This window comes from Drosophila eugracilis, unplaced genomic scaffold (assembly GCF_018153835.1).
Source record: "Drosophila eugracilis isolate 14026-0451.02 unplaced genomic scaffold, ASM1815383v1 contig_1765, whole genome shotgun sequence".
Lineage (NCBI taxonomy): Eukaryota > Metazoa > Arthropoda > Insecta > Diptera > Drosophilidae > Drosophila > Drosophila eugracilis.
The window spans coordinates 739,620-763,065 of record NW_024572605.1 but is presented as its reverse complement, the minus strand read 5'-3'; the positions used below and the strand labels follow the sequence as shown (position 1 = coordinate 763,065).

General features: G+C 42.9%; 10 protein-coding genes across 13 annotated transcripts; 7 read left to right on the top strand and 3 right to left on the bottom strand.

Moving 5' to 3' along the window:
- Positions 1–12: 12 nt before the first annotated feature.
- LOC108107196 lies at positions 13–1,746 on the top strand. The gene has a single exon (XM_017214613.2). The coding sequence runs from the start codon at positions 13–15 to the stop codon at positions 1,744–1,746; it is 1,734 nt and encodes a 577-aa protein (XP_017070102.2).
- Positions 1,747–2,050: 304 nt separating this feature from the next.
- LOC108107197 lies at positions 2,051–3,778 on the top strand. The gene has a single exon (XM_017214614.2). The coding sequence runs from the start codon at positions 2,051–2,053 to the stop codon at positions 3,776–3,778; it is 1,728 nt and encodes a 575-aa protein (XP_017070103.2).
- Positions 3,779–4,037: 259 nt separating this feature from the next.
- LOC108107245 lies at positions 4,038–5,782 on the top strand. The gene has a single exon (XM_017214662.2). It carries the CDS (start codon positions 4,038–4,040, stop codon positions 5,748–5,750), a length of 1,713 nt encoding a protein of 570 aa, XP_017070151.2. The 3' UTR covers positions 5,751–5,782.
- Positions 5,783–6,271: 489 nt separating this feature from the next.
- LOC108107198 lies at positions 6,272–7,777 on the top strand. Its single transcript, XM_017214615.2, has one exon. It carries the CDS (start codon positions 6,272–6,274, stop codon positions 7,775–7,777), a length of 1,506 nt encoding a protein of 501 aa, XP_017070104.2.
- A 91-nt stretch (positions 7,778–7,868) lies between these two features.
- Positions 7,869–12,094, bottom strand: LOC108107386 (polyadenylate-binding protein). Its single transcript, XM_017214900.2, has 2 exons — positions 10,804–12,094; positions 7,869–10,586 (listed from the first exon to the last, which is right to left on the bottom strand). Exons 1-2 carry the CDS (start codon positions 11,500–11,502, stop codon positions 10,362–10,364), a joined length of 924 nt encoding a protein of 307 aa, XP_017070389.1. The 5' UTR covers positions 11,503–12,094; the 3' UTR covers positions 7,869–10,361.
- A 257-nt stretch (positions 12,095–12,351) lies between these two features.
- LOC108107494 (breast cancer type 2 susceptibility protein homolog) lies at positions 12,352–15,819 on the top strand. The gene is made up of 3 exons (XM_017215042.2): positions 12,352–13,193; positions 13,247–13,318; positions 13,379–15,819. The coding sequence occupies exons 1-3, from the start codon at positions 12,434–12,436 to the stop codon at positions 15,541–15,543; spliced, it is 2,997 nt and encodes a 998-aa protein (XP_017070531.2). The 5' UTR covers positions 12,352–12,433; the 3' UTR covers positions 15,544–15,819.
- Positions 15,820–15,829: 10 nt separating this feature from the next.
- On the bottom strand, positions 15,830–17,545 carry LOC108107199. Its single transcript, XM_017214616.2, has one exon. The coding sequence runs from the start codon at positions 17,543–17,545 to the stop codon at positions 15,830–15,832; it is 1,716 nt and encodes a 571-aa protein (XP_017070105.2).
- A 260-nt stretch (positions 17,546–17,805) lies between these two features.
- LOC108107463 (small integral membrane protein 14) lies at positions 17,806–19,763 on the top strand. Of its 4 annotated transcripts, none has more exons than XM_017215009.2 (4): positions 17,806–17,874; positions 18,667–18,771; positions 18,831–18,876; positions 19,259–19,763. In XM_017215009.2, exons 2-4 carry the CDS (start codon positions 18,700–18,702, stop codon positions 19,477–19,479), a joined length of 339 nt encoding a protein of 112 aa, XP_017070498.1. In that variant the 5' UTR covers positions 17,806–17,874; positions 18,667–18,699; the 3' UTR covers positions 19,480–19,763. The 4 variants fall into 4 exon arrangements, with proteins under 4 accessions (XP_017070498.1, XP_017070497.1, XP_017070500.1 ...); XM_017215008.2 differs by having other exon boundaries at positions 17,851–17,974; XM_017215011.2 differs by lacking the exon at positions 17,806–17,874 and adding an exon at positions 18,332–18,410.
- LOC108107461 (zinc finger CCHC domain-containing protein 8 homolog) lies at positions 19,760–21,781 on the bottom strand. The gene is made up of 4 exons (XM_017215007.2): positions 21,535–21,781; positions 20,780–21,475; positions 20,608–20,727; positions 19,760–20,546 (listed from the first exon to the last, which is right to left on the bottom strand). Exons 1-4 carry the CDS (start codon positions 21,682–21,684, stop codon positions 19,869–19,871), a joined length of 1,644 nt encoding a protein of 547 aa, XP_017070496.2. The 5' UTR covers positions 21,685–21,781; the 3' UTR covers positions 19,760–19,868.
- A 698-nt stretch (positions 21,782–22,479) lies between these two features.
- Positions 22,480–23,123, top strand: LOC108107224. The gene has a single exon (XM_017214641.2). The coding sequence runs from the start codon at positions 22,498–22,500 to the stop codon at positions 22,927–22,929; it is 432 nt and encodes a 143-aa protein (XP_017070130.2). The 5' UTR covers positions 22,480–22,497; the 3' UTR covers positions 22,930–23,123.
- Positions 23,124–23,446: the final 323 nt, after the last annotated feature.

The following is a 23,446-nucleotide window of genomic DNA, read 5'->3' as shown; positions in this document are numbered from 1 at the left end:
CACTATTTGAAAATGAGGCTTACTTTTTACTTGGTAGTTACTTTCGGATTTATGAGCACACAGAGTGTTTCTATAAGATACATCTTGAGCTCCCTTAAAGATGAACTTCATTATGAAACAATTCTCCTAGTACAAGGCTCGGCTCAAAGTGATTTGTGTTGGGAACAAAAAAACATTCAAACAGATGTGCCCACTTTGAACTTCAACGCCAATCAAAGTTTGTATCTGAAAGATACATTCAATACAAACATTCTGGCACTAGTCTGCGTAGACAAAAATGATAAAAGTACCATGCTGGCTCTGTATCAAAATCTGGAAGATATTCGCGATACCCCCACCATACTTTTCGTCCTTTCGGATTACGAAATCCGAGACCTGCTCCTGGAGTGCTCAAGACGAAGTATGCTTAATGTGGTGGCCTTTAAAGGGTCGGACATGGAGTCTATCTACAGCTTTCAGGCATTCCCCAGATTTCAGTTAGTTAAAAGAAAGGTTAGAAAAGTGTTCAGATACTTTGAACCACAACTGAAGGATCTGGGCGGCTACACCCTCAGGGCACTACCCGACAACATAATACCGCGAACTGTGGTCTACAGGAATCCCAATGGAAACCGCCAGTTGGCTGGGTATCTATATCCCTTCATAAGGAATTATGTGAGCACCATCAATGCAACTCTCAAAATCTGCTGGGAACTTGCCCCGGAGGATGGCATGATCCAGTTGTCGGAAGTTATCAGGCTGTCGGAGATCAATTTCGTCGACTTCCCTCTGGGCATTCACGGGATTGAGCATGGATCGACGAAGCAGAACGTCATGATGGAGACCTCCAGCTGGTTTTTGATGCTACCCATGGAGCCCTGCCTTCCCCGTGCCCAATTCTTCATTAAACTGAGTTTGGAAAGGTTAATACCACTGATGTTACTACTTGCTATAGTGCTAAGTAATGCCCATCGCTTAGAGGTGGGCTTAAGACCCAGCTGGCGTTGCTCCTCCTTGGTAGATGAAGTTCTGCGAGGAACTCTGGCACTGCCATTCCTCCTACCCAGAAAACTCTCTCTCAAATTGATGTTCCTCTATTGGTTGGTCCTGCTTGATGGGTTCTTTGTCAGCAACTACTTTACGGCCAATCTCGAGACCTGGCTCGTCCATCCACCGGCGGGTCATCTAATCCTTAGCTGGGAACAAATGCGCAGCTTGAATTTAAAGATCTTAATAGTCCCCTCCGAATTGAATTCCATGAGAGCAGCCTTGAGCAAGGAGTTTACAGATAGCCATAGCGATATCTTCAAACTATCCAGCTCAGAAGATTTCCAAGAAAAGCGATTATCTATGGACCAATCCTATGCTTATCCCGTAACCTGGACCTTGTGGCCACTCCTACAACAGGCACAAGCCAGACTTCTGAAACCAGTATTCCGTCGGTCCCGAGAAATAGTGTTCATACCTCTCTTAATCATGGCAATGCCCTTGCCAAAGAACTCTGTATTCCACAAGTCCCTAAATCGATACAGAGCACTCACTAAACAGAGTGGATTGTACGAGTTTTGGTTCAGGCGAAGCTTCAACGATTTAATCGCCCTCCGGAAAATCAACTACAAAGTGGATGCAGACCATCAGGCTTACCGTGACTTCGAGTGGAAGGATTTCAGATTTGTTTGGGTAGTCTTCATGGGAGGAACTGTCATAAGTTCCTTTGTGTTCCTCGGCGAGATGGGATACCACAGGTGGCACTTACAGAATTCTTAAGAGACAACTTTGTTTTCATAATAAGCGACATTGTTAACTCCAAAAGTATGACTCCATTATTAAAATGTTTTTCGTTTTATACTTACTGCCAAGCTCCTCAATTAGATAAAAGCATTCATAAATGCAGGTTTGACTACCCACTTTCCTGTTATTAAAACCAGTGGCCATTCATTTTTAATGCTTCCCAGGTTGCTGGAAGTGTAACTGATAGATATCTTATTCTATTGTAACAGCCCCAGCCCTAGGGGCATTTTATTTTACCAACAGCTTCTGAACAGAACAGCCAACAGCTTTCAATATAGAAATGCGGTTTGCCTTACTTTTCGCATTTACCAGCTTGGCAGAAGCTAGCAATGCTTCCTTGAATAAGATCCTAAAGTCCCTAAGGGATGAGCTTCATTACGAGACGATTCTGCTTTTTGTAAGTAATCCCCAAAATAATACCTGTTGGGAGCAAAGCAACTTTCAAGAAGAGGTTCCCATTTTGAGCTTCAGCGAATATCAAAACGTGTATCTAAAAGATAGTTTCAATTCCAAGATACTAGTACTCGCTTGCCTGGACAGAAATGAAAAGGATACGCTTAAATCACTGTATAGCAATCTCCAAGATTTGCGAGATACTCCCACCATAATTTTCGCATCTTTTGAAGAACAAATAAGTGATTTATTTCTGCGCTGCTTCCGTGCACATATGCTCAATGTATTGGCCTTTAAGTGCTCAAATAGAGAGATCATCTACAGCTTTCAGGCATTTCCTAAATTTCGGCTTATAAAACGAAGAGTAATGGACATCATTCAGTACTTCAAACCACAACTCTCGGATCTGGGGGGCCACAGTGTGACGACACTGCCTGATAACGTAATGCCCCGAACTGTGACCTACAGAAATGCAGATGGAGAACGCCAGTTGGGTGGATATCTCAGCCACTTCATCCGGAACTATGTGAGCACCATAAACGCTACTCTCAAAATTTGCTGGGACCTTGTTCCGGAGGAGGAAGTCATCACAGAATCAGCGAACATAAGTGTTGACATTCCTTTGGACATTGGCGGTCTTGACCTAACAACATTGAAACAGGACGTCATTATGGAAATCTCCAGCTGGTTCCTGATGCTGCCAATGGAACCCTCCCTTCCTCGAGCTAGATTCTTCCTTAAGTTCGGCTTGTACAGGCTAATACCCCTGATGTTGGTGGTAGCAATAGTGCTAAATAATGCCCATCGGATAGACGAGGGGTTGAGCCCGAGCTGGCGTTGCAACTTAGTGGGAAGCAAAGTCGTGCGGGGACTCCTGGCACAGCCATTTACCCTGCCCCGAAGACTATCCCCGAAACTCATGTTTGTCTATTGGTTGCTCCTGCTGAGTGGTTTCTTCGTGAGCAACTACTTTATTGGCTTCCTCGCGACTTGGCTCGTGCATCCGCCAGCTCTTGATCCAGTAAAGGACTATGATCAAATGCGCCGCCTGAAGCTAAAAATCCTAACCACCCCAGCGGAACTGGACTACTTGAAGACCAAAATGGGCGAAAAATTTATAAAAGAGCGAATAGATGTATTTCAGATCACCACTTCGACGGATTTCCAGACGAAGCGCATCTCGATGGATCAATCTTATGCCTATCCAGTAACATACACCTTGTGGCCCCTTTTGAAGCATTCACAAGTCAGACTCCGTCGACCCATATTCCGACGATCCAAAGATATAGTCATGCTGCCGTTCATCATTATGGCTATGCCCCTGCCGAGGAACTCAATATTTCACAAGTCTCTCCATCGATATAGGCTACGAACTTTCGAGAGCGGACTATATACGTTTTGGTTCAGAGAGAGCTTCTACGAACTGCTAAGCCTGCGAAGGATCACCTACAAGACAGAGGTGCATCATGAGGCGTATTCTGATCTCAAGTGGCAGGACTTTAGTTTTGTTTGGCTGGGCTTCGCAGTAGGCACTATCACAAGTTTCCTGGTGTTCCTTATCGAGATTGGATACCACAGGTGGCAAGCGAAGTCCTTGTGTATAGGAACGAACTAGTTTTGTTATCTTTTTACTGGTTTTCAGATAAATGCTAACTATTAAAAACCAATTACTGAAAAGTTAAATCAGAAATGACGTTTATCTTTGCATTGTGAGCTTGTTCATCATTAAAAACTGTGACTTTAATAGTTTTTGTCAAGTTTCTAGAGTGATAGAAGTCAGATCTTATCGTACTAGCCACAGCCAGGTTGCAGTTGCCAGGTCCTGCCAGGTTGCAGTTCAGCTTAGCACACCGTTTTAAACAGGCGCCTTCAAAATGCGGCTAGCCCTGTATTTTATATTTATCACTTCAGTTGAAACAAACAGTGTCTCCTTGAATAACATATTAAAGTTGCTGGAGAAGGAGCTGAACCATAGGACAGTTCTTCTTTTAGGAAGTTTAAGTCCCAGGAATTCGTGCTGGACCCATGAAGCCTTCCGAGAGGAGGTCCCCGTGCTTAACTTCGATTCAAATCAAAATGTCTATCTGAAAGGTGCATTTAATTCAAAGATACTAGTATTAGCTTGCCTAAAGGAGAACGAAAAAGGTACAATGAAGGCCCTCTATGGCAATCTCCAGGATATGCGAGACACTCCAACCATACTATTTGCATCTTCGTATAACCACATTCGTGTTCTGTTCTTGAATTGTATCCGTGAAAAAATGCTCAATGTGTTGGCACTCAAAGACTCAGAAAGGGAGTTTATCTACAGCTTTCAGGCGTTTCCAAAATTTCGCCTTAAAAAACGAAAAGTAATAGCCGTCCTTCGATTCTTTGAATCACAACTCGCGGATCTGGGGGGCTATGCGGTTAAGACACTACCCGATAACTTGATGCCCCGCACAGTAATCTACCGAAATGCAGATGGAAACCGGAAAATGGGCGGATATCTCAGCCACTTCATCCGGAACTATGTGAAGACGATTAATGCATCTCTCCATGTTTGCTGGCACCTCGTTCCAGAGGAGGGCATGAGGCATATCGGTGAAGTCGTCAGTCTCTCAGAGATGGAGCACATTGATATTCCGCTTGGCATTGATAGCCTTCATAATGAGTCAAGCACACAGATTGTTCCTATGGAGGTCTCTAGCTGGTTCATTATTCTACCCATGGAGCCTCCCCTCCCTCGAGCTCGTTTCTTCGGTGAGTTCAGAGTGCACTGGCTAATGCCCGTTATTGTGCTAGTAACTCTAGTACTGACCAATGTCCATCGGATGGAAGTGGGGTTGAGTCCCAGCTGGCGTTGCTACGACCTGGCAGATAAGGTCCTCCGAGGAACTCTTGCTCAACCATTTATCCTACCCAGAAGACTCTCCGTCAAGTTGATGTTCCTATATTGGTTGGTTCTGATCAACGGCTTCTTTCTGAGCAACTATTATATGGCCCACTTGGCGACTTGGCTGTTTCACCCACCCACTGTTGATAAAATCCTGGACTGGGATCAAATGCGCAGCATGAAGCTGAAAATCCTTATTATCCCAGCTGAGCTAAAATACTTGACATATTCAATGGGCAAGGGTTTCGTCGATTCCCATAGCGACCTCATTCACCTTACCAACTCGACGGACTTTCAAAGAAGGCGCATCTCGATGGATCAAGCCTACGCCTATCCGGTTACCCAATCACTTTGGCCATTTTTGGACCACTCTCAAGTAAGACTACGGCGGCCCTTGTTCCGCCGATCGGAAGAGATGGTTATTCAGCCCTTCATCATTTTGGCCATGCCGCTGCCAAGGAACTCCGTATTCTACAAGTCTCTTCTGCGATATACGGCTCTGACGCGGGATAGCGGATTGTATTGGTTTTGGCTCAAGCGGAGCTTCACTGAACTAGTGATCCTCCGTAAAATCTCATACAAGGAAGAGAGATCTAATGGGTATTGTGACCTCGATTGGTGGGACTTTCAGTTCGTTTGGCTGGGCTTTGTGGGAGGAACTATCTTAAGTTTCTTGGTGTTCGTCTTGGAGCTAGGATACCACAGGTGGTAATTGAAGGAAACCTCTCTCTAAATGGATTAGCATATATCCCAAACCATATAACCACATTATTATCCACAAATATACGATAATCATATAGTCAATTTCCTGTGTTTGTTCTTACGGACTTAATCCTGCTGGTCATGAAAATATATTGATTAATTAAAAATAGTTCTTAGGGCTATAAATGCGGCCTATCCGAATACCTAAAAGGCGTGAAGGTTAATTCGTTTTGGGGCATTTCCAGAACAGTCATACGAGAGTAAGCCACAAAAATGAGGTTCGATATGAGTTGTTATATTCTGCTCCCGTTGGGCTTTGCTTATGCTCAAAAAGTCTTATTAGCCAGCATTCTAGAATCCCTAAGGCTAGAGCTGTCTTTCCGGTCTGTACTCTTACTGAGCAGCAGCGGAAACACAGATGCCTGTTGGCATCAGAGCGACCTTGGTCACTATGCCCACCTCAACTTCAACGCCAATCAAAGCATCCACCTCAAAGGAAGGGTCAATACAAAAATACTGTCACTTGCTTGTATGGACTCGGCAGAGGAGGTTATAATGGAAGCCCTGTGTGAGAACCTCATGGATATGCGGGGAACTCCGATACTTCTCCTGGTCAAATCGGAAACAAATATCAGCAGATTATTTGAAACTTGCCGTTCGCACCATATGCTCAATGTTCTGGCTTTGATCGGGTCGAATCTGGAGTTTATATACAGCTACCGTGCATTCCCCAACATTAAATTGGTCCGGAGGAGAATAACCCAAGTTAGTAGGTTCTTCGAAGACCAACTCAAGGATCTTCAAGGTTATCCCATCGCCACGATTCCTTACAACCTGCTGCCGCGATCTGTGATATACAGGGACAAGGACGGACGTCGCCAGATGACCGGTTACCTCACCCACTTCTACAGGAACTTTGCACGGACCTTGAACACCTCTCTACGGGTCTGTTGGGATCTGGTTCCGGAGGACGAGACTCCTAGTCATAATGTCACTGCCATGCAGCTTCGGGATGGTCTGGTAGATTTTCCACTGGTGCTCACTACACTCGCTCCGGAACCTTTCTACCCCAGCCATGTGGGGGAGATAACCAGTTGGTTCTTGATGCTGCCCGTGGAACCAGATATGCCAACCTCCAGTCTTTATTTCAACCTTAAAGGCTGGCGCTACTTCTTGGGCCTGATGATTATTTTGGCCTTACTGCTGGCCAATGCCCATCGCTTGGAATCCGGTGAGGGATTCTTGACCCTGCGATGCGGGGATATCTTTGGAGATCATGTACTGAGAGCCATTCTAGCTCAGTCCTTCGTCATGCCGAACAGACTCTCTTTCAGCAGAACTCTTTTATACAGCCTGCTGATGATGGCAGGGCTGATAGTTAGCACCTTTTACAGTGCTAATCTTGCAACGCTACTCGTTCATCCGCCAGCTGCGTATAAAATTCTGAGTTATGCCGACCTCAGGAAAACCCACGGGAAGATCCTAATCTCGCAGCAGGAACTGCCCACACTGAATGATTCTATTGGAAAGGAAGTTTTGGAGAGAAACTTAGACACCTTTGAGATAACCCCTTCCGTGGTTGAGTTTTTGACCAAACGAAATGAGCTCAATAATTCCTTTGGCTATCCGGTGACCAACACCTTGTGGCCCTTTCTCAAGCTGAAACAGATTAAAATGCAGCGACCCGTCTTTCGGAAGTCCAATGAAATAAGTTTTAAGCAATTTATACCTGTCACGATGCCAATGGCCAGGAACTCTGTATATCGCGACGTGTTTAACAGATATCTCAGCCGGACATTGGCCAGTGGGTTATACGACCTGTGGTTCCGAAGATCCTATCACGAACTGATAGCCGTGGGAAAGCTGAACTACAGTGTGGATCATGTAGAGCCGCCCTACCACGATCTCGTTTGGGGGGACCTGTACTACGTGTGGGTGGCCTATATTGGAGGAACTGCAGTCAGTCTGCTGGCACTGCCCATTGAGATAGTCTACTTCAAGTGGCATCAAAAGGTCTTCTATTGGAAAACGACCTAGAACTGTATTAAAGAAAATGAAACGATATGAATTGCAATATAACGCCCCCTCTTATCTTTATATGGAAAATGTAAATTAAATACACAGCGAGTCGCAATTTCAAACACTTTTTGCAAAAGCATTTTTATTCAAGTTTCACATGTCTCTGCTCACTGCATCTTGATTTTCATCATTAAATGTTTTTCCATTTTCTTGTTCATTTTCGCTTGTTTTAGGTTTGTTAATAAGTAGGTATTTGTAATATGTTATAATTAGGATTTCGTTTCAATGGAATTACATATATAATGCATTATTATACGCCATCTGTGTCTCAGTATTATCTGTGCTTCAGTGTGGGTTGCTAGTCATTAAAATGGGACTTTCGAGGGGGCACACACACCCCAGTCCAAGCAAAATTTAAATAAAACTAGGTTCTCGTGAGTAGAATCAAATGCAGGTGTCGTAATGTCTCATTTAGCATTAGCCTTTAGCAAATGTGCAAAATCGAGTAAATTTGTGTGGTGAGGGTTGAGTTTGAGTGTTCGAAATGGGAATCGTGTGTTATCAATTGTTTATCAATTAATTTTGTAAGACTGAACTAACATTTCTTGTACTCTCTAAAAATTTAGCACTATAAAAGGGTCCTCCTTTGGGTTTCTCTTTTGTTTGTCGTTTATTTTGTTTTAGGTAAATTCTGCAAAAGCAATTACCAAAAAATTAAGTTTCAATTACAATTATAATATGTAATAATAATAATAAGAAGTATGTCGCATTTGCTTGGCAAAGGAAAATAAATTTCATCATCTTTTTGTTTTGTACATTCGTGTAAATATTATTCAATTGCATAATTTTTGTTTGCTTTTGTTTGTCTTGTAAATTCATATTGCATATGTTCTGTGTGTGTGAGTTAGAGTGTGGAGGCCTAATCCTACTTTTGTCCTGAAAACTAGAATCGTAATATCGCCCGTCCCCCAGGTCAAAAGCCCTGGATCCCAGGGGGCGGGCAACTTAAGCTCAAAATGAAGTGTAATGGAAAATAAATATTGTCAAATGAGGGTTACATTAATTATGCCATCCTAAATATTGCCATCGTTTATAACTATTTTTATGTAATTTCATTATTTGTTCTCTTGTGGTACTGTTTTAACTATACATTGTGTGTATGTCTAGACGCAAAACTTGAATCTTACAAATTTTGGGTGAGTTTAGTTAGCATTGTTGTTGTTTTCTTAATATTTCTTGTTTTTGTTTTTGTTTTTGTTTTTCTCTTTACTTTCGATTTCGATTTCTGTTTTTGGAAACATTTTAAAAATTAAGCTCAATAATCTTAAATTATGTATGTATTTGCTTTCGTTTCGGTTTAATTTGCCATGGGCCGAACATGTGTTTCCGTTTTTGTGTTTTGGGTTTTCTTTCGTGCCTTGTATCCATAATAATATTCTAAAAGATTTTAAACATTGCATTGTGTACACTCCTCGGATTGGTTATGTTCAATAAGAATTTCCTTTGTTTTTTGGGTACGTTACGGCTGTCTTTCCTGTCCTATTTTGTGGTTTCATTTTCATTTTCATTTTCGATTTTCTTTTTCGTTTTTCTACTTGAAACAATGTACAATTAATTACAAAAATGTCTTGTAATTGCTAAAATTTTAATACTCATGTACTGTCTGCAGCAGTGGCGCTAGGCCCTCCTCCTGCTAATTCATTTTCTGTTCAGCTCCGATCTAGTCCTTCCTCCGCATCTGCGTCTACTATATAAATTACGTGTAGGGTTCGCTTTCGCAATGGTTGCACTTGATTTCCTCGTCAAAAGTATTAGTATTAGCATAGAGTGTGTGAGTATTATAAACGCTTTTTAACTACAGCGTGTGGCTTTACGTTAAATATATATGTTTATGTATATACGTAGAGTGAGTGCTTCAATTGTTAATAGGGGGTTACATCAATAGTATTTTTTTCCATTTTTGTTTTTGTTTTTTGATTTTTTTTTTTTAAGTTTTTTTTTCTAGTTTTGTTTTGTGGTTTGTAATATATAATAATAGGTATTTGTAAATATTCATATGTCGCCCAGGACTCGGCTGGGCGTAGCTCTAGTTGCGATCGCACGATCTAGACTTAATGCCAAGGGGCCAGTGTGAATTGGTTGGCCTGGTGTGGGTAAATACATTTCGAAATACGTGTACGCAATGTGTTCTTTAGGCGAAAAGCTGACAGCGAAGCCTCTGCTCACTAAATTCAACAGTAAAGACAAACATCTAATTCCAAAAAAACGCTAGTGAGTGCTAAGAAACTTTTGTCCTAATGCCTAGAAAATCCTTTCGTTTGAGAGTTCGTATTCTGTTTATGTTTCTGTTTCCGTTTCCGTTTCCGTTCCTGTGTGTGTGTTTCTATAAATTTCAACTGTGTTGCAACACTTTTGCCTACATCTAAATGTATATGCGCAGGACTTGCATCCTGCACGTCTGCTGCCTGAATGTTCGCCTAGCTGCTTGATACAATTTCTCGTAAATATCTATATAGGTTTATATATGGGTGTATATTGTATGTGTGTGGGTTCTGAGTAAACTCCTAGCGATGTCCCCGGATCAGCCGCCACCGTCGCCGTCTTAATAGTAGAATATTTGACCGGCCTTTTGGCGCTTGCGCTCCTCCAGCTTGCGATTGATCTCCTGCTGCCGCTCGGCCTTGCTTAGGGCTCTTGCCACGTACAAGAACTTGTTGTCCCCCAGCTGCTTGCCATGCAGCCCAATCACGGCGGCCAGCGCCGACTGTGGGTTCTCGAAAGCCACGAAACCGAATCGCCGGGAGCGGCCCTCCTCGTCCAACATGAGCTGCAAAGATCACAGAAAGCAAATCGATGATATAAACAAATCCGCACAGATGGGCCCAACGGAATCTCCTCCCCCGCTTCCACAGCTCCGTGAGCATGCGCAGCAATGGGACAAGAGAGGATTTAAGAGCGTGAGAAACTATGCCACATGGTTGTCGGCCAACCACCCGGCCCAGCTCACACCCCCGCTGGTAATGTGAGGTGACCAAGCAACGTACCTTGTGACTGGTGATGCGGCCGTAGGGCTCGAACATCTCGCGCAAGTGCTGCTCGGTGAACTCCTCGCTGAGGTTCTTCACGTACAGATTCTTGAAGTGCGTGGCCTTCTCCTGCTCCCGGTCCCGCCGTGGTATGAACTTAACCACATGCACCTTCTGATTATTGCACAGCATCCCATTCACTTTCTCGATGGCCGCCCGAGCGGCGTCCTCCGAGTCAAAATGCACAAACCCATAGCCCCGCGAATTTCCATCCTCGTCCTTGGCCACGTTGCAGTTAAGAATGTTTCCAAACACCGAGAACGTGTCGTACACTGCCTTGTTGTCGATGGACCGTTCTAGGTTCTTGATATATATCTTGCCGCTGTCTGGAGAGCTATTGCCGCCACTACCGCCGGTGGAGCCGCTGGCCAGGGCTCCTCCACCAACACCCACGCCGACATTGGCGGAGTGTGACGAGCTGGACGTGTGTCCGCTGCCCAGGGAGTTATGGCCATGCCGGCCCAAGACGGCAGCAGCTGCCAGGTGGTTACTGGCTGCGTGGCCACCGCCAACGTGGCTCAGGTGACCGGCGGCAGCGGCGTGGTGGTGCAACTGCTGCTGGTGGTGCGCCGCGGCCAGCGTGTGGTGGTTCAGGGCCGGCTGCTGCTGATGGTAGTTCGCCGGATTGCCGCGGAACGTCATCGAATTGACGAACATGATGGCTGGTGGCTGTTTGTGGAGCGTGGTGACGGCTAGTGGAGTGCTGTAGCGGTAGGTAGCGGTGGCTTCTGCGTCCTGGTGGCCGTGGCTTTGGCTCTGGATCTGGATACCGCTGTAGATGGGCCTGAGAATCTTGACGGCGTTCTGATCCCGGTCCTGGTTCTTTCCCGCTACCAGTATAACCTTTGGTGTCCGAATTCTGGGTTATTTACCCACTTACACTTAATATGACCAAAAAAATCGCGGTGTTCTCTGAAAAAATCGTTTTTCTCTCGCCCAGACTCTTTTCACCGTTCTCTCGCTCTGGCACTCTCTCACTTTTGCTCTTCTCTTTTCTCTCTTTTGTACTTTTTCTGGGCTTTCACTTTTGGGCCGTAGCTGCTTTTTTTTGGGCTTTTCTTTCGTTTTCGCGAAGCACTTTCTGTCTTTTTCTTAGTGGCACCTAAACTAGAATCTTCAGCAATTGCAGCAGTATAAAACCAGGTTTTGCAGCTTCGGCGGTCGCCCTTTATTATTTAATTGTATTATATGCAAAAAACTGTCGCTGCTTAGGTGTTACCAGATGGCGAAACTGCTTTCCCCATCGATATCAGGAAATGAAAATTGTCCTATGCCTATCGATAGTTTTTTAGATGTGTAGTTGCTAGTTATGTGCAATTCGATAATAAACATGATATACTGTATGCAAAAAATTCATTAACTTTTTAAGTTATGACTCTCTGAGTTTTGTTTTATGTATCACAAAGTAATTTTTAATATTTGTTTACGATAGGGCTGAAATAAAAATATCGATAATAAGAATATTTTTAAATATTCTGTCGCACGGTTTCGATTGCTGTCGGGCGCCTTCTTATCTATCGGAACAGAACACAATAACATTACCTACAATTATTTAGATTTTATGAAAATAAAGTGATTTAGAGCGAAAATGTGCGATGATCTAGACCCAATCAGTCTTCCGACCCAAAAAGGACAGAAAGAAATCTTAAGATGCAAGAAAACATCAAAAGACTCCGAAAATAAGAGGCTTCGGAGTAATATAGTCACCGAAATGGCCAATATATACAATGCTGATCGTCAGAATAGCTTCCATGTCCCACGAGCTCGAGTTAAAAGCTGGGATATTCCTGACAACAGTGGTTTCATTAGCTTGGAGGACCTTCTAATAGCCAATTCCGATCCAACACCCGAAGAGGAAGTTAAAAATATTCTAAATGATTTCTGTTCATCTCCTACCTATGTGGAAGACGATGATGAGCCGCCCTTCGAGGCAGAGCCGTGGTTTCGATTTCGCAAAAAAAGAATTAAAACTTATAGCAAGAAAAGGGTTCCCGAAATAACGTATGTGCCTGAGGTTATCGAAAACGAACAGGATGGGCTAAGTTGCTCCTCGGGCCTCTCCGTGCAGGAAGATCACTGTACTCACTCGACATCTGCTGTGTGCATCTTGGATGCCAATACTTCGCAAAAGATACATGAAAACCTCCTGAACCTTAGTCAATATTTTATTACTAGTCCGAATATAGTTCAAGCTCCTTCTTCAAACTCCCAATCAAAAATTGATCCCTCCCGGGAACACTTAATCAACCTCCCAGACACAAATGCAATTGCAGAAAATTCTTACACTGAAATTGAGAATCTGAAAGACGACTGTCTTGAGAATGGCATTACTTTAGAGGAGCCCCAAGGTAGGTTTATTCTTTAAACTTAAGATAGTATATATACTAGACTTTACTTTTAGTTCCCGGATTCTTAGGAGATACATTGTCTGGAGATGTTAAGCATAATACGAGTAATATGCATTCCCAATTAGGTAAAATACCACAATTTCATTGTAAGGAGTCACTAAAATCTTAAATATACATATTTGTAGGTGAAAAAGTTTGCGATGATTGGTCTGACGCAGACTCATTTTTGGAAAATTACAACACCGAAAAGATGTCGTTAGATGTTGAAGACTCGGAGCAAGAGACAGTTATAGATACAGTAAACACGGAACCTGCGACATTGCCGGTGAAGAGTCACGACATTTCAGTTTTAGAAGACATCCCAGTCAGTGAATGGCTAACTACAATCGAATTGCCCAATATATCTGCAGAGAAATCCAAGGAGTCAACTCAAGAAGACCTTATTTCAAATTCAAGTTGTGTGGGTATACAAACAAAGTGCGCCAGTGATATAGACTTTCTGCAAGATATAGACCTTGAAGAATGGCAGCCCATGGAGATTTCAACAGAAAACCAATCTTCTGACCTGAGGGAAAAATCTCTACAAAAATTTGAGCAAGATCAAACATCAGAGTTTGTAGGCTTCCAAACAGCCTCAAATAAACCGATTAGAATCACCGCGGAGATGGAAAAAAGAGGAGCCATGTTTTTAGCCCAGTTTAAATCCATAGACGAGCTAAGTCAATCAAAAATTGATTATCAAGATGCTCCGTCAACCTCTAAAAAATGTATGACAGTACCTAAAGAAGAAATTGAAGTCAAGTGTGAGGTTGAATCCGGATTATATCGTCAAGACCTGGAAAAAACAGAGTTCGTGGGATTTAAAACGGCCTCAAATAAGCCTATAGAAATAACAGACAATATGAGGACGAAAGGTGCCAAATTATTAGCTGAGGTTGTTTCTGCAGAAATAGAAAGGAAAACCATGGAAGACTCGGATTTTGTTGGTTTTCGTACAGCCTCAAATAAACCAATTGAAATAACGGAAGATATGGAAAAAAGGGGAGCCATGTTTCTAGCCCAATTCAAAGCTTCAGGCGAGCTAAGTCAATCCAGTATTGATTCGGCTGATGTTCCATCAACCTCCAAAAAAATAATTACAAAGTCTGTAGAAGGAAGTAAAATAAAAGAAGTTGAGTCCGGATTATACAATTCCAGTCAACAGCTGTATAAGTGCACTCAAGAACCGGAAAACGCTGAGTTCGTGAGATTCAAAACTTCCCCCAATAAGTCCACCGAAATAATGGACAAGATGGAAATAAAAGGAGTCACACTATTACTAACTGCAGATGTAGAAAAGGAAGCATTGAATGACTCCGAGTTTGTTGGCTTCCGTACATCATCAAATAAGCCAATTGTGATATTAGAGAAAATGAAGAATAAAGCTGCCGAATTAATGGCAGCTATTCAAGCTGGAGAAACAAATTTACTAAATAGTTCTCTAACAAATCAGTCAGTCCTTGACGACTTTCGTTCAGCCTCAATTAACCAAAATTTGGAAATGTCACCACAAAAAACCTCATATCGCGATGATTATAAGACTGAGAAAAGTTTGCAGATCGCAAAGCAAATCAAAAGTACTCCAGAGCCCTTTAAATTTCGCACATCATCAATAGAACGCATAGAAATATCTAAGGAGGTGAGAATTAGAGAAGATTTGGAAGTATTTGAGGACCATGAAGATTCTGGAGACTTCATGGGCTTTGAGACAAACGGTACCTTTTCATTTGAAGAAGACGCTTCCAACGACTGCATATATCCCAGGCCATCAGGGGGAACCAAAAATAACATAGATTGTAACGATGACTCAAGTGTGTTCACACCTAAGCGTAGAAGGGAAACCTCTGATGGCATTCCGGCGACTAAAAAGCGTCTCAGCGAAGAAAACTCACCGCAGCCAAGTCTTACGCAACGCAGCAGTCGACTGCATAAGACGACGTCGTGCCAGAATGGACAGATCACGCCGTCCACCAGGTCATCGCTGGATATCCACCCCTCATTATCACAACTGGCAAGTCGATCTCCGTTGGATAAGGTTACCAAAGCCTGTGTCATAAACCGCCGGAATTTGTCTCTAACCAAGCGGTCAAAGCCTAGCAGTACGCTGGCTGGAACTTCTACGAGGAATGGTATTACTCCGGCCAAACCCCAATTTGCTCCCATGGCAGCTTCTACTAGTACTCCGCTGGCCAATAGAAATACAAATCTACACAAGGACGCTGATGATAAAAAAAAGGCAGAGGACTTGTCACCCATTTGCATGCAACCCACTAAAAATAGACGACTTGGTTTGAGCCGGAGTCGCTATTAGTGCGTAGTTATTATGCAATCTTTCCTACCTATCAGATAAAAATCGCCGGCCGTTATACATCGGGTATGAAAGTTCAAAGTATGAGGATTTAAAACTGATTGGCTTTGCTTTAATAATCAGATAACAATGTTAAAGCAAAGACTAAGAGTAAACGAGGAAGGTGAAATTCCTTTTTCATGCTGCAATATTTTGGTGCCTTAAATTGAAGATATATATTTTTGTGTATATATTTTTTTTTTGATATAAGGATCCTATATAAAAACCAAAAAATTCTAATTAACGTCTTTTAGCATCGGTAGTTAACCAATTCCATTGAAAAAGCAACCAAGGACAGCAGCAGGCCTACAGACCACAAACCAAAGGCGAAGAGGTAGTAATCCAAGTTAAATGCTTTGGATTGAGTTCCATCGTCCCGCATCAGCGTATAGATTCCCTGCCTAATCAGCTCCCGAAAAGTATCCGCCTTCATTTTCTTGTTGACGCCATGCTCCTGTAGTCGCCTCATAAATTCACTGGCCATTCCGAAGTATGGCAAACTGTTGGAGACGCAGTAGGACTCGAGAGCGAAGCCCACTGTCTCTCGAATCATAATAAAACGCGGCGTCGCCAGCAAGTACTGTTGCATAAGGATCAGCTCCAGCCGATCCTCGTACAACAGATATATATAGCTTTTGTTAAGACCATCTCGGTAGGCCACCAGCAAGGAGCCATTTAAGGTTATGCTATTCCGCCGAAGAGATTTTGGCAGAAATGTATTCCCTTTCATTTTGGTTCTGTAGTAGTCGTCGTGGAGACTGGGATAGGGAGCCTTGGCTAGATCTTCCAATGTGTTGTATTCCTCTTCGTACAATCCCGATGTCAAGATGCTAGACAGCGATGCCAAGTAGATGTTCGTTATTATGAAACCCCCAATTGTTAGAATAGCGTGAATAACTACATCTCTCCAACATGCAGTCCTGATGTTTTGGTGGCTATTGTACAGCATGTGGCTGAGGCTGTACAGGAAGCACTCTCCAATATCGATTCGTGCTCCTGCTGAGGTCAGTCTTAGCATTAGTGTACCGTAAACGACAGTTGAAATTACAACCAACCACAGAGGCCAGCTGAAGGGTTTCGAATAGTACAAATAACTGGAAATCGGTCGGGCGTGGGGAACCATGAAATACATGTTAAGGATCGAAAGTGGATCTGTGTAAGCCATCCCACCCCACCCGGTGTCTTTGAAATAGCAAACAATGTCGATCTTTTTGGTGACCAGCATTTCCGTAACAGCTAAGTATAATTCGTAATCCGGTAGATCTGGCATCGGCACACTTTCGAGTGTGGCATTGTAGCGGTTCGTAAGCTCCTTGACAGCCAAAAACAAATACCCGGATCGGACCAGTTCTCCTTGGTCGTTAAAATACTCAAAATCCCGCGGAGCCAATGTGCTTCGAAGTATGCGTACGGGGTATCCTTGGAAATTGCGAATGATTCTTCCTCGATCCATATACTGTGATATATTTGCAAGCGTAATCGATTGTACGGATGGATATGGCAGGTAGCTGTACAGGTCCTTGCCATTCAGCAAAATCACATTTATTAAACCCTCTTTAAAACAGTAGGTGTAGAGTTCCTGTTTGAGGAACGCTGGTTCTTCCATGCTCATGAATACCGTATGGAGCTCATGGAGCTTGTCCATCAAATGTGGTAAAAGGCTGGCCACCTTTGGATCTAGTCCGAACTCCATCAAACGTACTATGACTATAGCTCGTTCGGTGAAGTTTCCCCGAATTTGAAAATCTCTAGGCTCTCTCAACTTTGAGCTGAGTAGGATTCTGGGTGTGTCCAGATTTTTGAGTATATTGGAGCTATATAAGTCGTCGAAGTCGATAAACACATTGAGCTCCGTTTGAAAAACATGGTTTAGTTCACGGATTACTTGGACGGTTTCCGAATGAGGAGCACCAACCAATCGGAAAAGAACTGCTGCCAACAGAAATGAGTACATCTTGACAAACATTCGACGCTGAAAGAGAGCTTTTATAGGTTGGTTTTTAATGCTTAAATGACACGGCAATTTTCTTTCTTGCCACAATTAAGATGATAATTAATTAGTGAATGACAATCCCGAAAATGAGAGTTGATATTACTAAAAACCTTTTCATTACGATTTGGTGCTTTAAATACAATCTTATGATTGTAAATTTAAGTTAGTCTAAAGAGAATTTATCATTTAAATTTTGCGCTCTTTCGAGGAACTTTTCCAGCACTACCGAATCTCCAGTTCTGGTCGTTACCCAGCACTACCATATGTGTAATTGTTTTCTATTCCCATTCCCATTCCAGTTGGTAAGAAAAAGTAAAAAGTTAGCGCTGCTGGGGTAAAAGTGAACAATAATTTAATTACAAACTGGATTAACGTGCTCGGCTAGTGTGAAAATTTTTGGAGGTAACGCTATTTAATCGATGAGTGCACGCCCACAAAAGGCGTTTGTTTACGCCTCCCGTTGGAATAACAAAAACAAAACGGAAGACCTGTGTTTACGTTTTTGAAAAGTAGATAACAATTTCGGGGTGGTTTGGTTCAAAAACGGAATTTCCAACGGAAAAGACCTTGTAATTAACTGTGATAAGCTCCCTGTTTGTCCCGATGGCAATTAAATCTCGTCGTCTTGCTTGTGTTTTTTGATAGTCGTGGTTTTGTGTCGAATACTTATACATAAAACATTAGGGGCTTACGTATGTGTACATACTATATAGGAAAGTATTAGGGTGGACATTGTGGGGAGTTTGCTGTCAAACATACAATTTTGTCTTCTACCTGCCTCTAAATTGAATTTGTGTTTTGGCAAACTTCAATTGTATTCGCTCCCAGATCGACTCTGGTACGTACCGCCCGACTTCCAAGCTCTCTACTGCCTCTCTCGAACTCAAACCCCCTTTATCGGAACCGTTCAAGCACATATGAGTATATATGTACTCGATTGCGGCTGGCAAATAATTAGTCTCAGCTGAGTTCGTTTTATTTAAAAACATTTCTCCTCGTTCTCAGTTCGCCGAACAGACACGTCAGTCGCAGCAGAATATAATTTTATATTTATGTATTACAATTTATTATACATCCAACTTCGATCTCTACAGCGTAACTAAGGCTCAAGACATCAACCCGAAACCATGTCCGACGACTTCGATGGCTGCGAGTGCGTCTGGTCGCAGGAATATGCGATGCAGCGGCTTATCAACTTCGTGAGTTCCAGTTCCAGTGGGTTCTGATCTTTCTGATCAAATGTACTTTTTCCTTCTAGATTCGCCAGAACCAGAACGCCTGCACAGACACAGAGTGCTTTGATGGTGAGTATCAAACTTTATGAATTTTCACTAAAGAATTCAACTTCCTCGTTATCGAGAGAACATTGCTTTGTCAGAATATGTAACCTGATTAGCCTTTTCTTCCATTTAAAATAAGCCATTTTTTCAAGGCTTACTATTTTATAAAGAATTTGTTCGATTTAAGCATTGCATTAATTATTAGTAACCAATAGCAGTCATAGATAAATTGGTTACAACACGAATGTAAAATCTTTCTGATAATTAGATCTAGAAACAGCAATTTTTTACGAATGAGGATTTCCTGCGTAATAGATTGCCAAAAAGTATGCAATGTGCTAAAGAAAACTTTCGGGAACTTGAATTCTTTCAAGAGACCCTGTTAAATGATATCACCTATTTCCAGTCACCGGACGCACTTCGCAGCAGGCGCAGGTCGCGGGTCGCGGCGATGGCAGCGGCTTCTCCGTCGCCATGATCTTCTTGATCGTGGCCATGTTCATGTACATACTGAATCCAAGTACCTGGGGCCACTTCACCAGCAACAAGCGGGCCGGCGGCCGACGTGACAACAACCAGGACGGCTCTCCGCCGCCACCGCAGCCTCCTCCACCGGCCATAAACTAGATGGATTCGTGGAACCCTGCTTCTGCCAAACCTGAGCTTCTTCAACACAATTCGCAATATGCATTTCCTTGTTTTGTTATTTCCTCCGCAAATGAGAAAGTAAATTGTTCACTACAACATGATGACGGAAGGAACCAGGGCAATCCGGTTGGTGACATCCTTTCGCACGACTACACAGATTAGATAAATTATACATCCCTTACATTGTACAAAACACGAAAGCACACTTTAAAACACCGGCTTATTAACATATTTGGACATTTTTAAAACACTTTGAAACTAGAGATTTTTGTTTTGTATTGGTTTTGTACAAAAGCCTTTAAGATATTTAAAATGTACATTTGGTGGGCGGGAGTTGATGTGATTTGTGTCTTTCGTCCTTGGACTCGTCAGTTCTCGTCCTGCAGATGTACCATCTTTTCGCGCACGCTTTTCAGCAGACCCTTCATTTTTTCATACTTTCCGGTGGAGTCGGGCAGGTTTTCAAAGTTTATAACATCGCTGACGCCCACCTTGAAGTTGTTGCCCTCTGGCAGTCGATCGTATATGGAGAATTTGAGCAACGGTGTTCCCTCATAGGAAGCCTTGAACGGAGTGGATGGAGCTGATTGGGACTGCTCAATATTGTTGGAGTTAACCGCAGTCGCTGCAAGCTCGGTGGCTTCGTCGAGGTCAGACTGTGATTTAGATTCATTGGCCGTCGTGTCTAGTGACGTATTACACTCCAATTGTTCCAGCAGCTTTTCCTGTTGAGCCTTCAAATCATCCAGACTTGGTGATGGAGAACGTTTATTCAGTTCTTCTTTGTCATCTTCGGGCGGAGGTGGTGGCGGAGCCGGAACAGATATGGGCAATGGTGGATCTTCCGCTTCGTCGACAATATCCATATCGCAATCACCAAAACTTGTCTGTTCCTCATTGGGAATGGGAGCTTGGTCATGCGGGGCAGGCAGATCCACTAACTTCTTGCGCTTATATCCGTTTATAACGTTTTCGCCAAGGGATTTTATGAAATTCTCTTTGGAATGACTTTCTTGGAAAGGCGGCACGTTGTGGTATTTGAAGTCCTTAGATGTTTTAAGAGATGTTATAAGAAAGGTACGGGATTTAAGCTGAGTTAATACTTACATCGAAAAACTTGCCAGTGGGCTGCACATTGAAGCCAGGGAAGTCGACTATTTTGTTAATGTCGTATTTGAAGGTGTCCGACTCTCCTTCTTCGTCGTCAGATTTGGTGACCTCAGTGCCCTAGAGGGAGGTACAATTAAGGTCCAGCTAATGAAATAGCAATCCAACTTACATCTGCATTAAACAGAGCTATACCCGAGCTCTGGACCTTGGCCTCTTCCAGCCAAGCAGGCGGATAGCCCAACACTCTTAGGCGGTAGAACATAAATGGCAATTGGCCGCGACTATAACCAATGGCATGGCGCGTCTTGGTACTAATTCTCCCAGGGCGTATGTGACCAAACCGCTGCTCCGTGTCCACGTGATATCGTTCTGTACGCTTGTTTTTTTTTCGGGCCCGCATTATCCTAGCATTGTTCCTGGGCTTGGGACATTCGCGAAGAGAGTGATCTGATTCGCCGCAATTGAAGCAGGAGGATTGCGACTTGGGCCGGAAGCACTTGTTGACCGCCTCCGCTTTGAGTTTCTTCCTCTCCTCGGTCTCTTCGTCTAGTCTGTCAGAATTGCATCGTTTGTAAGAAGGCACTTGGGAAGCATTTAGCTTGACCGCTGGCTTGGTATCGATAAGAAAAAGATCTTCAGTGTCTTGCGCCTCCTGCGTTTCTAGTGCTTCCTCCTCCTCTGCTGCATTGTTCTTTTCAAAGGCTGCTATCGCCAGTTGCTCCGGGTTATCGCGGAAGATCAATTTCTTCTCCGCAAAAGTGCGTTCCAAAACCTCAAGCATTTGTTTTTGTAGGCAGGCGAAGTGCTCCTCCTTGCGGAACCTCACTTCAAAAACCAATGTGTCCTCATCTTCTTCGATGATGTCCTGAAAGAGAGATTTGCTCACATAGTCCTAGTATTGGATATATATCTTAAAATATCCACCTGACTGTCGTTTATTGTTATATGTGCCTTGTTTTTGGCGGAATCTTTCACATCTTCTTTTAGCTCGCCGTCTTCCACGTCGTCTTCCAAAATCTCCACACTGTCCTGTGAATCGTCTAGCAGTATCACGCTTTCGTCCATATTACCCATATATGTATATATATATATGTTTTTCTTTCATAAATTAAGATTTGTTTGCAATAATTACTTTTTCCTCCCCTTTCTATCAAATGGAATGCAAAAGCAACCCTGACTCCTATCGATTTTTGTTACTATCGATAGTGGTAATCGATACTATTACCTTCAAATTTCAAAGTCGCTGCTATCTTTTAGGGGTTTCTGTTTTAGTTATTATCATTGAATACTTTTTCATTTATCTTTCCCTCCAAATGTTAAATATATTTGTATCTATATATAAATTAATCTATATATATATCAATTACCTAGCCAAACAAATTTCTTAATTATATGATCTCTGATCTTGAATAATCTAATTTAATTATATTATTCTCCTACACCCTTAACTTTGGCGTTGTATGTTTCTACTTCCGCCTTCGGATTCAGAAATTATGTCAACTTCTCTCGTCTCATTAGGCATTCGAATGAAAACCTTGATTCTCGGGAGCCAAAGACGTCATGTCATGTCTGATTTGAATCTCTCGAACCGCCGGCTGAATGCCAACTCGGATTGATCATGAATAAATATCGCGCAGAATTACGAGAAGGAAAACCCTGTCCCGCCGGTAATTGTGAATTCAACTTACACTCAGGGAATTCTTCCGACGGACCTGGTGGAATGCCGCCGCCTGCCGTATGAAGAGTTTCGATCGAATCGATCGCCTGAAATTTGAATAAAAGCTCGCCAAGATCGGGCGGGCAGGTGCTGCATGCCAATGAGCTCTAGATACTGGAGCATCATCCACCATAAATAGATGCCATCTTCGTTGGGCTGCTACAATCACAATGGATCTGCTCAAGAGGCACCTGCTGTTCCTGGCCATCGCACTTTACCTGTTTGCAGTTCAATGCATCCAGGCCACTATCACCATCCAAAAAACCAAGCCTGCTCTTCCGGATCCTAGTCAGCTGCTCGCAAAACTACCGCCGAAGCCAGACTTCTTAAAGGATCCCAGTCAGTTACTAGCCAAAATCACGAAAAATAAACCTACTCTCCCGGATCCCAGTCAGCTTCTAGCCAAATTGCCGCCAAAGCCCGCCTTCTTAAAGGATCCTAATCAGCTGCTTTCAGCACTGCCCTCTAAGTTCGTGAAACCAAAACCCGTGATCGTTAAGCCCGTGGTTGTGGTGGTAAAGCCGGTGGTTGTCGGCGGAGGCGGTGGCCATGGTCATGGACATGGACATGGACATCATGGCAAGGATAAGTTTAAGCCTTAGTTAGCTTATAAGTAAAATGTTAAATCAGATATGCTTTTGCATTTCGATTTAACATTATAGTTGGGCATAAAAATGATATTTCAATAATATCAAACATTTTCCAGGTCAAACTGGAAAATATAAGTAAACAAAAACTTCATTAAATGTAAATATTATAACTAATAAATGTACTCATTACAAGTAAGCACACGAAAGTTAGTTTTTTAGATATTTATCAAAAACTCTTAATAAACCAAAACTTTATTAAAAATGCTTTGGCAGTTAGAAACTTGTCGTTCCATATGGAGGCTATCGAAATAACAAAAAGTAGTTTAGTCCTTTGTACTCGTCTGAAATGAAACAACTGAGATAGTGAAAGGGGTTTCGCCCAACCCGGTTAATGTGACCTATAGCCTTGAGCCCTCAATAAGCGCATATCGATGTGCATAATGAATCCATCATCCTTTTTCCTAACGATGTCCTTTTGTGAGCAAATTGAAAGGCGGGACTGACAGAGCAACTGTTTATCTGGTTGTCC